Genomic DNA, 15,464 nt, shown 5'->3' with positions numbered 1-15,464 from the left:
AAAAAAAGGACTGACCAGTGCTCAGCATTTTGCCTTTCCCAGCACAGGGCCCACCTGCCTGGGGAGAGATGGCCCTGAGGCTCAGCTGTGCCCATGGCCCTGGCTTCGCTTGCACTGCCGGCAGCCATGGCTGGGTCCAGTTCCCCTTTCCCCCACTCTGCCCGGTGCCTTCCTCTGGCGAGTGGGCTCTTCCTTCCAGTGTTCTAACATTAGCTGCTCCCCTGGAAGGCAGCCCAGACGTTTGACCTTGGAGCACTGTGCTCCCTCAGCTCCTTCCCGCACGCCCACACTCAGGCCAAGGGCCTGTTCTTTTGTTTCCAGAGTGACCACCTCCCTTGGCCAGGCCGGCTCTTCTTTATGCAGCCTATCCTCCCTTAAGGCTGAAGACCAAAGGGAGCTGACGGCTGGCTGCTCCTGGGCAGAGGGCAGTATGCAGCTCCAGGCTGCCTGACTTTCCACGTAACAACCAATACTTGTCCTTTGGAGGGGCTGATCTGGTAGCTAGAACAAGCACTTCCTTCTGTACTTGTCAGATTAGGATGCCAAGGCTAAATGACTTTTCTTATCTGAGGAGTTAGTGGCCATGTCAGGCCTTGCACCCCGTTGCGTGGGCACTGGGGTTCTTCATACTTTGGGCCATGCTAAGTTGGCACTTTGAGCTCAACAGCCCCAGCCAGGATCTCTGGCAGGCCCCAGGCTGGCCTGAAGTTAGAATGCGGGAGTGCACAGGGTCCAGGGCAGCCTGATGCCTTTCACCCTGGGCAGGCAGAGATACCAAGGGGCCCGCCCATGCTTTGGCTAATCCTGGAGCCTCAGGAGTCAGGGCCACAGTATCTCTATCAGCATCTTTGAGAGTCTTCACACAAAGGTGCTGTTCCCTCCTCAGCTTCTCTTTCTTGTCTCAGGCCTGGATCTCCTTTTTGCTTTCGACTGCCGCGGTCTCGCGGGGTTGCATTTCGGAAGTGTGGGTGCTCCACTTGTTCCCCCGCAGGGCATGAGTGCGAGCCTCCACCTGTTGCTCTGTGGCTCCCTGTAACAGAGCCACAGGAGATGGAAAAGGTGACTTGATTGCTTTAGTGGATAATGTGCAGAGGAAAGTTACGAAGAACCGTGGTTGTGGCCTGGCATTTTCTGCAGGGCTGGTTCCTCATTTGGAGCCTTAATTGTGTCTTTATTTAAGCCAGGGCTGCTTTCTTTAGTCAGACAGATGGCCCTGCAGCCTCCATTTGATTTCCAGCTTTTGCCTTTCCTACGAGGATCTAATTCCAAAAACCTTCTCTCGTGATCTGAGGAGTCTCACAGAGATGAGGCCCTGCCCCGGGGTGGGCTCGGGAACAGAGGCTTCACAGTGGGAGAAACACAAAGGGGAAGTGTGCTCTGGTCTTATTTCACTGCAGACCTCAGCTAGGGCTCGGGTGCTCGCTGAGTGCAGACACTGAGTGTCTTGTGAAACCTCAGAGGGCCAAGGGGTTCCCTCAGGGCCTGGTGGGGCCTCCACACCATGATTGGCTCATTCTTCCCACTGTGGGTGCAGGAGGTTCAAAGTGTTGGAAAGGCTGTGTGTGTAGGAATGGTAAATACCAGTGGGAATGTTAGCATATATGGGGTAGCCTGGGGAAAAAAAGGCCCTGGCCAACCTAGAGTCAAGCAGGAACTCTGCTGGTTTGCCCATGTGGAGTTGGACCAGGGTACACTGGGGCCTGGCACCCTGGAAAGCTGTCAGTACATGACGTTCTGGCCTGGCTGCCACTGGCTTAGCCTCACGGATGGGGCTCAGAAAGCAAGATGGGCCCTGATCTGGTCTCGAGGTCAAGCACGAAATCAGTCAGGGTTCCTCCTTTGTCAGTGCCAGAGGCCATCTCCAGCTAACTCACCCTAAAAGAGAACTCCCTGAAGCACAGGGCGAGCTCGCAGGGCTGGAGAGGAGGGGGCTGGTCGGGCCTCAGAAAGGGCAGGGTGGGAGCAGCTGGGAGGACTTTAGAAGCAGGTCCTCACGGGCAAGCTGAGGGCCTCCCTGCTGGGGCGGATCAGCCCCAGCTCTGTGGTTCGGGAGTCAGCCATGGAACCAGTGTCTGGTCAGCCAGGCCTGAGTTCTGGGCCTAGCCTGGGGCCAGGGGAGGTGGAGGCACCTTGGTTGACAGTCCCACTAAGACATGATCCAGTGAGGATGAAGGTATCCCAATTCAAAATTGGGGTGCTGCTGACAGAAGAAGGGGGCCGCACCACTGGGCTGCTCAGTTTCATCTGTTCAATGAGGAGCAAGCAGTGGCTCGCCTGGGGTGGGGAAATGGAGAAGTCGTTCCTTCGAGTTAGAAAATCATAGTGTGCACCATTGCTGGTTCATGGGAACCCTTAGGTAGAGTGTTGGAGACTGGCATGAGGAGGCCAGGCCAGCCTGTGGGGCGGCTCTGACACTCAGGCTGGCCTCTCAGCCCTTCCCCACTGAGGTTTGACTTTGCGTGAGGCCAGCGATTTTGGGAGATAGTGACTTCTGCCCAGTGAAAATCCATTTCCATTGCCTGACATCCACTGGGTGTGTGGCTGCAGGAGTGGGGCAGGCTGGCGCTGACAGGTGGCTGTAGCCATGGTGCCTGCTGTTGGCTGGGATGTTGGAACCGAGACAGCCCTCCTTTCTCAAGAAGCTTCCGTTCCCATGGAGCAGAGAATCAGTACAGGAACAGATGTTCCAATACCTGCCATGTTCATTAAATGAGGCGATGGGAGAGAGAAAAGCAGGTGGGAAGCACCGCTTCAGCCAGGATGGTCCGGCAGGGCCAGTGAGGAGGCCACGGGGCAGGAACAGTGCAGAGCCTGCTGCTTGAAGATCCCGGCACAAAGCCCCTGAGATGGTAGTGACTGGCCTGGCCCCACTGGGTGGTGTGAGTGAGGAGGGGAGGGCCAGAGCAAGGTTGGGGGTACTCAGGTTGGCTCATATGGGGCCCTGTAGGCTGTGGAGGAGAGGTAGTGGCCAGGATTTGATTCTGGTTGTGGTGGGAAGTTGTTGGAACAGAATGACGTGGTCTGATCTCTGCTTTAAGAAGATGGCTCTGGGTTCTGGGTGGAGGGTGGGGAATGGGGGCTGAGGGTACAGGCTGTAAGAGCGGTTAGGAGGGGCGTTCACTGGGGCTGGCAGTGGCTGGGATCAGGGCCAATGGTGGAGTGGTGAGGAGTCTGTTTTCCAGGTTAGAAATGGCAGGCCACTCTGGGGACCTGCTGCAGATGCTGATAAGTCCTCATTGAATGAATGAATGAGCAAGTCGAGTGAATGTATGAACGAGTGCCTAGGGTGCTCTGTGTGCTGGCCCAGTGCTGCCTCAGTAGGCAGACAGACCTCAGCATCCCTGGCAACGTTCCTTGTGAAGACCTGGGTCAGGAGGGCCCTGAGGTCCCCTTTGGTCTAGAACATGCCAGCTTGGTGAGAGGCGGCCAGCAAGCACTGTTCTGCTGGCCAGGCAGGGGGCAGCTCACTATGTGGCTTCCTGCTTTGGTGTGGAAAGCCCCAAGCCCTCCTGCATGCATGCCAGTGAAGCACACGGGGTGCTCCAGTGTTCCTGCTCAATTCTGCTCTCCCCAGCCCCCATCCTGGTGTGGCCTCTCTGGCCTCCCAGCCTGGGTTGCCTTCTCCTACCTGGCAGGCACGGGCTGGGGGCCGGGGTTCCCCAGGGGGTGATTTCCTTGTGCCCAGGTGTTCCCTTAGTGCTGGGAGCCGCCTTCCTTGGCAAGGAAGACCGTGGCCTGACTTCCCTCTATGAGCCTGGGAGCTGGGCGCCTGCCTGGCGTCCACAGGCTGAGCTCTCGGCTGTGCAGGCAGTGCAGCCCCAGCAGCAGGGCTCTCATGCACTTGTCATCCACTTGCCATTGGATGACTTCGGTGTGGTCTCAGCTGCACCTCTCAGCTGGGATTGTGTTGGGGGATGGGAGTAAGCAGGTGCAGCCATTTTGAATTCTTCCCAGATATTTCCACAGATGGCGGTAGAGGGGATGGTTACATCACTGTGGAATCCAGGAGGGTGACCGAGCCTGATGATACTGTTAGATCATTTTAAACTGAGGAGGGCAACCTGTAGGAGGACTGCCCCATTCCCCTTCCGCCCTAGAAGCTCCTGTGGTCCTCAGCAGCAGTCTAGGCATCCCCCCCAGGAGGCCGCCCCGACCTCCAACCTCATCCCAGCACACTTGCCCTGGACATCCCCTCCAGCCCCGATCTCCCTGTGGTTTGTCTGTGACTGTCTTCCATGAAGTGTGAGCCCTCCTTCACCTCTGTGTCCCCAGGTTAGTCAGGATGGACTGTTAGTAACCCTGTGGGATGAACACAGTGTTGACCTTGTGCAGAGGTCCCTGGATTGGGTGGATGGGGATGAGGTGAGGGAGCTGGTGCCAGGTGCTTGCCACCTTCTTACCTGGATGGGCCAGGAGTTCCTAGTCAGCCCCATCCTCCTGCCAGGCCTTAAAGAGCCAAAACCTGGGCCCTTGTCCACTTACCAGCCTGGAAGTCTTGTCTGTTTGTGTCATTTTGATGGGGAGTGTTGGGGGTTTCTTTCAGAAGTTAGAGCCTTCTGTGACAGGCTCATTTCTCTGGGGCTGAGAATTCCTTTCATCATTGCATGATCAACCCCCAGCACAGCCCGCCTAGAAAGAATCACCAGCCCATGTCCACTGAGCGAGTGGGCGAGTGAGTGAGGGAGCCTTGAAGCACTTGAGGCAGAGCTGCTTCCTGGGGCTCTGGCTGGGTAGTCTCTGCTCATGAGAGGACCGAGCAAGCCTCTTGACTTAGGTATCACCTAGCATGAGGAACCCCCAGAATATTCCACACCCAGCTTACTGTGTAGCCATGGAGCAAGTGCCCTGGATTTGGGGTTCTTCTAGGCCTCGTTGGCCTATTTTCTGCCCAGTGGCCATAGCGTTCAGTTGAGGGTAGGCGGGGGGCATCAGGGAAGATGTAGAATGTTTACAGTGGAAAGGGAAACCATTGTGGAAATACAGGGCCAAGGAGTTCAAAAGCCATAGCTGTTATGTTGAGACCAAATATAACCCTTGAGTTTCTGTTTCAGTTCAGAGAAAATGCCTCAGGGGGCCTCGATGTAGCCACAAAACAGTCTGCAGAGCAGAGGCCAGCCCTTCCGAGCTCTCCCCATGCTTCTCACCAGAGCGGGAGAGCTGTTCTCCCTGGATCTGGAAGGGAGGGGTCTCGGAGTCAGACCTGGGGCCCTCTGCTCCCTACTTGAGGTTCTTCGTGTCCCCAGGGAGGTCCCCTCCTCTCTTGGTCTCTTCTCAGCCCAGCTCAGGGAAGCTTGTTCCACTGTTTACCATCCATCCTGCCCCTGGGCCGCCTCCACATCACTTATGTGGAAAAATCCCCTCGTGTCAGAAGTCATGGGGCTTTCTGTGTGTTTTCAAAGCCCATTAACTCGATGGACTCCATAACTCACTAGAGACTTGGGACAAAAAATCTGGGCCTAATTTTGTGCAGATGTTTTCTCTTTGAATACCTTTTCCTCCTTTCCCTGATCTGACATTGGCAAAGGACAGTCACCCTTTTATTGTGACTTTAGAAGGGATCAGTAGAGAGTCAGTGCAAACATGCTTCCTATGATTTGAAGAGTGAATAGCTTTTCTGGTTGTTTTCAGCACACGCCAAAGAAGATGAGTCAAGGACCTACACTTTTCTCTTGTGGAATTATGGGTAAGTACTCAAGGCCGTCCTGGAAGCTGTCCTCCTAGTCCTTCCAGCCAGGGTCTGAGTCCTCCAGGTGAGACGCTCAAAGCACTTTCTGGACACAAGTTCAAAAAGAGCGGGACTCTTCTGTGTGTTTTAACTATTTTGGTCCCCTACGGTGCCTGAGTGAAGGGACAGGCACTGGTGTGTGGTTTACAACTCCAACATTGAGAATTTCTGTCTGATGATTAAAGTAATTCATGTTGATTTTTTTCATTCAGAAAATGCGCAATAGTGTAAAGTATGCAATAAAAATCTCTCGTAGCCCCAATGCCCAGGGAGAGTTACTGTTGATATTTTTGTGTATCTTTATGTTCTTAGCATTTTTTATATAGCCCACTCCACGATGAACATATAATTATGTAAAACTATATTAGTTTGCTTTTTTCACTTGGAGTAGTTACCATCATCTTCCCACAGCATTAAAATTGTACATGCCATGCATTTTAATGGTCTACAGTACCGCATTGTGTGGTAAATGTATCAGAATGTCTTTAGTGATGTAACTACATCTAGGCTGTTGGGTCAAGGGGCTGTTTTATTTGCTGTTGTGATGAACAGTGACTATGTAAGTGCCTAACTCTTTGTCTGCCTTTGAGATGATTTGCTAGGATATTTTCCAGGAGTGGAATAGACAGGCTGGAGGGCAGGGACATTTTGAAGGCTCTTGATTCATTTTGCTGACATGCCTTGCAGAGAAGGTTGCCTTGATCCTCTGTTTCTGTGCAAGTGTGAATTACTGATTTTTATAGGGGGCAAAAAAGATGACCATTGATTATATTGATTTCTTAATGCTTCAGATGATTGGGCATTGTTTGACCTCTCAGCGTCTCTCTGTGGCTGTCCTTGCCCACCTTTGGGGACGTCTTGCCGGATGAGTTTCTGTAACGTCTGTGTGGGCTCAGAAACCACTCTTGGATGATGGATGATGACTGTGGGCTTTCAGATTCAAAGGTTACTTTGGTCAGACGTCAGAGTCTCCCTTGCCTTTCCTTCTCCGTCTTCCCTCCACGTGTGGTGTTTTGTTTTTCTTCTTCAGATACAGTTGCCATAGATGAGGTGATGTGTCAGATTGAGCACTGTGCCAGGCTCCTTACATGCCAGGCCCCGCTGGCTCTGCCAGTGGCTTCACTCACATACAGGAGAACTGAGGTCTAGTGAGGTGGCCCTCTGCAAAGTCCCTCAGTAGGCGGAGTTGGACTCAGGTGGGTGACGAAGGGAGGTTGTTTTCTTCTCAACCACATGCCATGGCTCTGGGACACCTGATGGTGCTCTTGATGCTGCCACTGAAGAAGATGGAGACAGGGAGATCAGCTGGCCCTGGTCTTCCGTGTGACATACTTCGGAGGCCCATCCCCACAGGACTGAATACCTCCCCGGTAGTTTACAGCTTTCAGCAAACCCTCAGGGCCCCAGACACATAGCTCAGAAGCCTACCTCATCGCCTGCTTCCTGGGACAACCTCACCTTTGAGCTTCCTTCCTGCGTCATGCTGGGAAAGAAAGAGACCCCGGCATGCCCAGCCCCTCAACCCTGCCTAGGCTTTAGCTGTCAACCGGGCCAGACCAGTAAACTGGGTTGTGGAGATGTTGGTCTTTATTTCAAGGATTTCTAGTCTTTGCACTATGTAAGTTATAATAAGGTGGAAGTCTGGTGGGTTTGTGATGACAGAGAGAGTCGCCCTTGTAGGGCCAGGTCTTGAGGCCCAGAGACCAAGGCAGAGGCCCCGGAGACGGGAGGTGTGTGGGAAAAAGCCCAGATGGCCCAGGAGAGTCTATCGGAGGCTGCAGAGCCCAGCAACCTGCTTTCTACCGGGGAGGCCGTGGTTTCCAGGAGGCACTACGCTGTGTCTGCAGACTCCTGTTTACAGAGTGGCTCTTTAGGAAGTGCTGGCTGGGTCCCAGTGCCTCCGTCCCAGGCTCTTCTCCTCTTCAGCAGGGTCCTGTCTTCCTTCTGCTCTGTGGGACAGTGCCAGGGCACTGCCAGGCAGCAGAGGGAGAAGCGGGGAGCCGTTGTACTGGTGGGAGGTCTGTGGAGTCCCCTTGTTCTCCTCTGCTGCTCTCTCTCCATGGGTCTCATCTTTCTGTTGCTCGGCCCCTCTCTGATTCAGGAAAACCCTGACCTGCATGGCTGTGCATCACTGACTGCAGTTTGTTTTCATTTTCAGTGGCTTGCTGTCATAGATACGACTTGAGCACCTGCTGTGTGTCAGGCACCTGGTGAGGGATAGAGTGAATCAGACCCTGCCCTTTCTCTCAGGGAGCTTTCTGTCTGGTGGAGGAGAAAGATCAACGAACAGTGAATTCCGTGCTGCTTAGGCCAACTCTCGTGAGATGTGGAGGCCCTTGAGCTGTGGGGATACCACCCCGTCTTCCCGGCTAGGTTTCCTCAGCTTGCAAGTTGTGGGGATTTAAGGAGACGGCCACACACTAGCACACATCCTCCCTCCCACCTCTATCCCTTTCCTGCGCTTGCTAGAGTAGGGGGTCAGCAGTCAGGAGCCTTACCCCGTGCACTCTGTCTAGTGGAAGCTCAGGTTACCTCTCCAGTCCTCCGTGTGCTCCATGAACTGGGAGTGCACCCCACCCAGGCAGCGAGATTTCATCTGAGGTGTGCCTGCTTTTCTTTTTTTTTTTTTTTTTTGAGACAGAGTCTCACTGTCTCCAGGCTGGAGTGCAGTGGTGTGATTTTGGCCCACTGCAACGTCCGCCTCCCGGGTTTGAGCAATTCTCCTGCCTCAGCCTCCTAAATAGCTGGGATTACAAGCGTGTGCCACCACGCCCAGCTAATTTTTGTATTTTTAGTAGAGACGGGGTTTCACCATGTTGGCCAGGATGGTCTTGATCTCCCGACCTCGTGATCCGCCTGCCTCAGCCTCACAAAGTCCTGGGATTATAGGCGTGAGCCACCGCGCCCGGTGTGCCTGCTTTTCAACAGTGGGGAAGAGAATACTCCGAGGGGCCGGCTGGACTTTTCAAGAGGGTTTTGGGCCCTTCCAGCGCTGGGCAATGCTGTGCGAAGATAAAACACCAAATTATCATAATCACCAACCCCCAGCCTGTCTCCTGAAGATAAAGGACTCATGTTCTGGTGCTGATCAGTGGAATTCTCCCATGAGAGCTGGGGACAGTTGGCCCTGTGACTCAGGATTTTTTCCTCCTGAGCCCCCATGCCAGGGTCCTCGCTGGGAGCCAGTATGAGTTCAAGTTTCACAAATGTTCTGCAGCAAATCTGGGCAAGTGCAGCAGAGCAAGGAGCACAGCACCCTGGTCACTTTTTAAAATGCCACCCTTTCAAGTAGCTCAGCCTCCTCTGCACCCACTTAGATAAAACACATAACTAATATAAATTGAGTGTTCACAACAATGCCTTTTTTTTTTTTTTTTTTTTTTGAGATGGAGTATCGCTCTGTCTCCTAGGCTGGAGTGCAGTAGCGCAGTCTTGTCTCAGGGCAACCTTCGCCTCCTGGGTTCAAGCGATTCTTCTGTGTCAGCCTCCCGAGTAGCTGGAATTACAGGCGTCTGCCACCATGCCCGGCTAATTTTTGTATTTTTAGTAGAGATGGGGTTTCACCATGTTGGTCAGGCTGGTCTTGAACTCTTGACCTCAGGTGATCCACCCGCCTCAGCCTCCCAAAGTGCTGGGATTACAGGCATGAGCCACTGCGCCTGGCCTATGCTTTTTATTTATTTATTTATTTATTTATTTATTTTTATTAAAAGCACTTCACGCCCTGTGATTGCAAGCTGGATACTGGGCCCCTCCCCACTCTTGTCCCCTACCCCAGTTTAGGAACTTGATACAGAGAAGTGGTTTTGTGCTTCTCAGTATGGAAGAGAGAACAAAGCCAGTGTGAAGCGTGGATGGGAGAAGCAGAGAGGGTAGAGCTGAGTGCTGCCCAGCCAGCCCTGCACCAGGGCTCAGTGCCCCTTATTAGGGTGCCAGCTCAGCCCCCACCACAGGGCTCCTGCCAGCGGAGGCTGTTTTGACTCTTGGCTTCCTTTCTCGTCTTCCAGAGCATCCCCAGCCCACCTTCTTTGCTGAAATGGAATTTCTTCTACAAAGCTTCTCTGGGAAAGAGCCATTTATATGACTGGTTCTTGTGCTCTCGACACAGGAAACATGGGTCAGGTGGCAGCTCCGTGGTGCGGCCCACCCACTGGTCAGCCGGCTGGGCGAGGGAGCCAGCCCTTGCTCCTGGCTCTCATTTCTAGTGGGTACAAAGAGGGGCCTGGGCTGTGGCTGAGAGATCCTGTGTGGGGAGAAGCGGGGCCACACGTGGACTCTCAGTCAAGGCTCCCTCCACGTCTTCTCCCATTTGCAGTGGGGGACCCAGGGTCACACGTGTACTAGTTTAATCTTTTTTGGTGAAACAGGGCAAGTGGAGTGAGCGCAGTCTCCGTTCACCACCCTTGGCTAATTGCAACCATTCAGTGCATTTGTATTGCAGGGACAATGGACACCACACATTCCATTTTCCTCAGCACTCAGGCGAGGAGGAGACCTGGAAATCACATCATATGTAAGAAAGCGAAGGCAATACCAATTATTTTAAAAAGGCTACTAGGAAAAGTCTTGTAAATACGAGTCAATGGACAGAGAACAAAACAATTCATATGCTAAAAAAAAATTGGATGGAAACCCATAATTACTTTAGGAGTTATGGTAATAAATTATTTATTAATGTAAATTATTTCACAGGCAAAGAACATAGAGGAAACTTGAGCAGAAGGATCATACATTATGTATAAAAAGGAATTGTAAAAATATTATAGCAGCCCTCCTTGTGCCGCCCCAGTTCAGGTTTGTCCGCATTTTAATTATAAGCCCTTACTTTCAGGGTTTAATTACTTGGCTGTTAAAGTCTACTCTGTACATGAAAGGGTTGTTCCCTGGGGCACTCTCTGTATTAATTTCTACAGAGTAAACCAGTTGGCTGTGTTGAGCTGGGGAGGACTAAGAGATTTTGCTTTGAGATTTGGTAGCTTTTGGTCTTTAAACTCAGCCACTGTTTGTCATGGAAAGTGGAAAATGATTGCGCATTGCAGGAAAAGCGTGGCCGTCAGAGCTTGAGTGTTTTTGATTCTTAGAACAAATAAACGAATGAATCAAAATGAATGACAGCAATCACAAAATCAGAGCTTCTCAGGCCCAATTTTTGGTCTCTGCCACTTTTTCTGTTTTGCAGAGACAGCCATTTTGAATGTGATCTTTGGGCCAGGTCCTCCAATAAGAGACTGCTCATTAACCGGTGTAGGCTAGAATGAGATTTGTTTTCATTGAAAAAAAATTACATCCATATGTAGGTATGTGTATATATATATGATTTTTTAAGGTTTGCTTTATTATTTTTATTTTTATTATGGTCATATGCGTGATTTTTAAAAATCTCTAAAATAGTTTGTCCATATAGGGTATGTAAATTCTTCCTTGTACCATTCGTTGGTTTCAGGCAGTTTTTCAGGAATAATAAAGCACAGAATGGAAGTAGATATAAAATGTGGTTGGCACATGATAAGTGTTGCCAGTGACAAGTGAAGACAGAGCTTCCCAGGGCTGCCTTCTTACCCAGGTTGGGCTGACTTGATGGGGAGGGGACCACAGTAGTGCCAGAGGACAGGGAATGGCCACTGCCAGCCTGTCTGGGTGCCATGCCTTCCACATGAAGAGATGGTCAGGTTAGGCAGCCTGGCCCAACTGCAAGAGCATGACCTTGGGTCTACAGACTAGGTTGACGTCTGGGCTCTGTCATTTGCTGGATGTGTGTCCATGGGAGAGCTGTGACATCGTTCTGAAGCCCAGTTTCCCCCATCAGTCAGATGGGGATTGCTGTGACAACCCATGAGATGAGTCACGTGCTTGGGATGCACATTCATGCTCTTTCTCAGCTTCAGCAAGGACCCTATTGGAGTGTTAGCTGATTAACAGTAAATATGCATTTATTGACAGTTTCGTGAAAAGCTCTGCCTGTCGCCAATTCTCTCGTCTGTTTCATGGCACCCCGCTTTGCTGTGCGCATCAGTTGAGAGATGCATCACCAGCAGCTGCCCGTTTCACATGCTCTGTGCACACCCACAATCAGGATGGAAATCCAGAGATGGACCAAACTGACCTTGTTGTCCCTTCAGAGTTCTTGTTGCCAATGCAAATACTAGCTGTTCCCTGTACATTTATGAACGCCTGTGGGAGCTGAGGGGTAGAATAGGAAGTCTTGGTCAGAACCAAAAGGGCTGTCACAAGACCCTAGTCTACCCAGCCTTGTGCAGATGGTGAGATTGAGGCCCCTCTTCCCAGTGCCCCATCTGGTGTGGTTTTTAACCTTGAGGATCTCACTGGGCATCTTTTTGTAAGAGCAAAGACTTCCCAGAAGCAGTGGCAGCTGCCATGGGCCACCCCAACTCTGCTGGTAAGGGCAGGGCCCTGGTAATGGCTCTGAACCCCGATCTTTGTCCTTAGCCTCTTTGTCACCTCCCAGAGCCCTGCAGACCCGCCTGCCTTCTTCCTTGGATGTGGGGCCTGATGGAGCGTTACTTCTAGCCATCCGAATCCCTTGTTCCTTGTGCCTTGTGTGAGGAACTTGGTGTCCTGTGTTGCTGTCCCCGAATCCAAGACACAGCTGCCATTTTACAGTCCATCCCAGGTGCGTGGGCAGGACCTGAAGCTGAGGCCTGGCAGGCAAAGCCCGAGGACTTTTTGTTTCTGACACTGCTCTGAATTGAGTCTCCTTCTGGTCATACAGGCAAAGAGACTCTCCAGGGAGCCAGAGGCTCTAAAGTCCATTTAAAAACAGATGAGACGATTGTGGGGGAGCTCGTGTCATTGCCCTGCTTGTGTCCCCCCCACCCCCATATTCTTTTCGTAAGATCAGTTTAGCAAAACCGCCTTCAGAAAGACACCTCGGCTGTCTTGATTTTCCCATTGATGGGTTGGTGAGCTTCTCCCCAAACCAAGCATAGAATCTTTGTGGCCCTGAGGCCAAGTTAGCACAACCCAACCCACAGGGCAGGGGAGAGATACTCATTGTCAGCACAAGTAGATAGGTGTGAAATTTAAGAATGAGTCAGCTGGTTGTGATCTGACTGCAGGCTTGCTAATCAGGGCATTTTGTATCTTGGTCTGTACTTCAGGTGCTTAACCTTTTCTGGAAACCACATTCTGCTATACTTATGTGGCCATAAGGCACCATCGAAAACATAGCACAGAGCTCTCTAGGGCTATAAAGCTCCTCTATCTTTTGAATATATGAAGGTTTATAGTCCCCCAAGAATCTGGAGCCCTGGGAATTTTCCTTCAAATTTAAGGGTAGAAATGGAAGTAAGAACATTTGAGGTCAAATGCCATTCGTATTCCTCTGAGTGTTTTTCTTGCTTCGAGCTCTAGGATCTGTGCACACAGCAGTCTTCTGCCCTTCTTAGTCAAACGGTGACAGGACCAGAGCCTTGTGAGTGCGAATTTGGGAATTTGAGTCCTTGTCTCTGCATATGTAGGCAACTCATTCTCCTGTTCTTTGTGGCATAATCAAAAGTCAGAAACTGCAAGCTCAGTCATCAAACCTCACCTTTGGAAGAGACCTTGGTCACCTAGTCTGTCCAAGACTGTGAGAGAACTGGGCCCAAGGATGCTTGTGTGGCTCACCCTCCCATCTGCAGGCAGAGGCTCTTGTGTGTTTACGCTACACACAAATGCACACGCTCTCACGTATGTATCATTTCAGACTTGTGAAGATAATGCTCAGTGGGCACATGGAGAAGCTTTACATGCCCTAAAGGCTAAAGCAACAGGCGCAGCATAGAACTGAATGGGCTGGTGCCATGCTCTCAGGCTGTGGGCCATCGCGCCCTGCTCAGGTCTGCCAGGGGCTTGGTGTCAGGCTGCAGATGGATGGGGGGCCCTTCTGCGTATCTTTAGGACGCAGCTGATGGGCCTTTGCGTGTTCTCAGGGAGAAAGTGGGAGACTTCACACTCATCTTGTTCACAGGAGTGAGTTAGCTTCTAAGGCCTTTGCTAGTGGCTCTCCATCAAGAGCATGTTGTGTAGCTTGAGAAGGAAGCCCTGAGGGTCCCCATCCTGTCCTGTGGAACCTCTGAAGGGTGAAGTGATCCTTCTCCATACTTCTTCCTGGAATTAGCCCAAACCAAAACATAAACACCAACTTTCAGTGATGTTATGAATTCAAATTTGTAGAGACCAGAATTGTCAACCGTCCTGAAGCTTCTGGGCAGTGGTGCTAGATGGTCTGGATGGGCCGCCATTCTGACAGATGTTTGAGAACTCAGTTCTCCATGCCATCTGCTTTCCAGAACAGCATTTCTCAACATTTTTGCATTGAAATAACCTGGGGAGCTTATTAAGATGCAAATGCCTACCCAGAGAGACTCCGATTTACCAAGTCAGAGACGGGGTCTAGAAACCTGCATTTTAACAAACACCCCCAAAGGATGCTCCTGTAGGTGGCCCAGAAGTCACACTTTGAGAAATCCTAGTCAGAGAAGCCAGGTTTCCATTCCAGCCGGATTCCACAGAGGCTGGAACCCAGTTGCAGCTCTGGTTGAGTCAAGCCTCAGCTAGGAGAGCGTTTTCCAGTACCGTGAATTATCCTTATGATGACTGCTGTTTTTGAGAGCCTACCGTATGCGCTGTATGAGATGCCTATTTAATTCTCATAACAGCTACGGGGAACTGAGTAACTTACAGAGCTGAGGTTTGAACCCAGGTCCTTGCCCTTTCCACTACACCAAGTGACTAGTGCTCAGTAGACTCCTACATCCATGGCAGTTGTGACTTGAAAGAGTTATAGTTGTTTGTGTAGAAGTGATATTGAATGGAGGGGGCGGGGGCACCCCGTATCCTCTTCTCGGAGGCCTACCGAGGCCCTTTGTATGGTGTGACGTCAGGGCCTAGCGCTTGGGGCAGTTTGCCATTAAAAATTAGCTTCTATTCCTGTTTCTTTTGTCTGGTGATCTGACCCAACAAATCGCTTTCTGTTCCCTGAGCGAATGGGGAAAACACAGGGCTAAACATAGCCTTGATTGTTTTTACTTTTCTCATATTGTACTTCTCAAAGCGATAAAGATAGAAACAATTACAATATTATCTGCCTACAGACTGAACAAGTGGCCACCTGGCTGGTGTTGATACACAATAGCAGTGCTTTGCTTTTCCAAAGTATCTTAGACATGACTCTGCCAACCCATCTCCTGGCTGAGTCACACATGGCCACATGGCCCAGGTGGGGCAGACGGTTCAGGGCACAGTCCCGGTTGGACTTACCTGGCCAAGGAAGACTCACTTTTGCCAAGGACAAAAGACAGGTGAGTCCCAGAGAACACCACATCCTCTTGTAGCTTTTAACTGCAGTTTGCAATCCACTCCCTCATTCATGCACCACCGACTAAGGTCTGCTATGTGCCCTGCTCTTTGCTAGGCACTGGGGAGCCACACTGGGGCTGTGCTTGAGAGTCTGTGGCTTAGGAGGAGAAGTAGATGTGTAAGCAGATCAATAATTAAAGTTTAGGTACATATGTGCTGTACGATCATAGAGCTAGGAGAGAGGTGTATCTTCAGAGGAGCTTTGAGTTGGCTTTTTAAATGAGGAGGTGAAAGGAGGATAAAGGCAGGAAAAGAACAGTCCAGGCCTTTGCAAAGGTGTGGAATGTTCTTTGCAAAGAATTGAAAGAGCTGATGTTTGGGGAAAGCTGCAACTTGTCTTCACAGTTAAAAACTGACTCTTCGAATCTTCCCTACAACA

At 51.2% G+C, this 15,464-nt stretch overlaps 1 protein-coding gene across 1 annotated transcript in view; it reads left to right on the top strand.

Moving 5' to 3' along the window:
* FAM53B (family with sequence similarity 53 member B) overlaps nucleotides 1-15,464 on the top strand; it is an 87,510-nt gene that overhangs the window by 4,923 nt on the left and 67,123 nt on the right. Inside the window, exon 2 of the mRNA XM_054503281.2 lies at nucleotides 5,629-5,683. Within this exon, the coding sequence (XP_054359256.1) occupies nucleotides 5,629-5,683 (55 nt within the window). The remainder of the gene's footprint in view (nucleotides 1-5,628; nucleotides 5,684-15,464) is intronic.

Source organism: Pongo pygmaeus, chromosome 8 (genome assembly GCF_028885625.2).
Source record: "Pongo pygmaeus isolate AG05252 chromosome 8, NHGRI_mPonPyg2-v2.0_pri, whole genome shotgun sequence".
NCBI classification, from domain to species: Eukaryota; Metazoa; Chordata; class Mammalia; order Primates; family Hominidae; genus Pongo; species Pongo pygmaeus.
The sequence above is the reverse complement of the archived record's forward strand: the minus strand, read 5'-3'. Positions and strand labels throughout refer to the sequence as shown.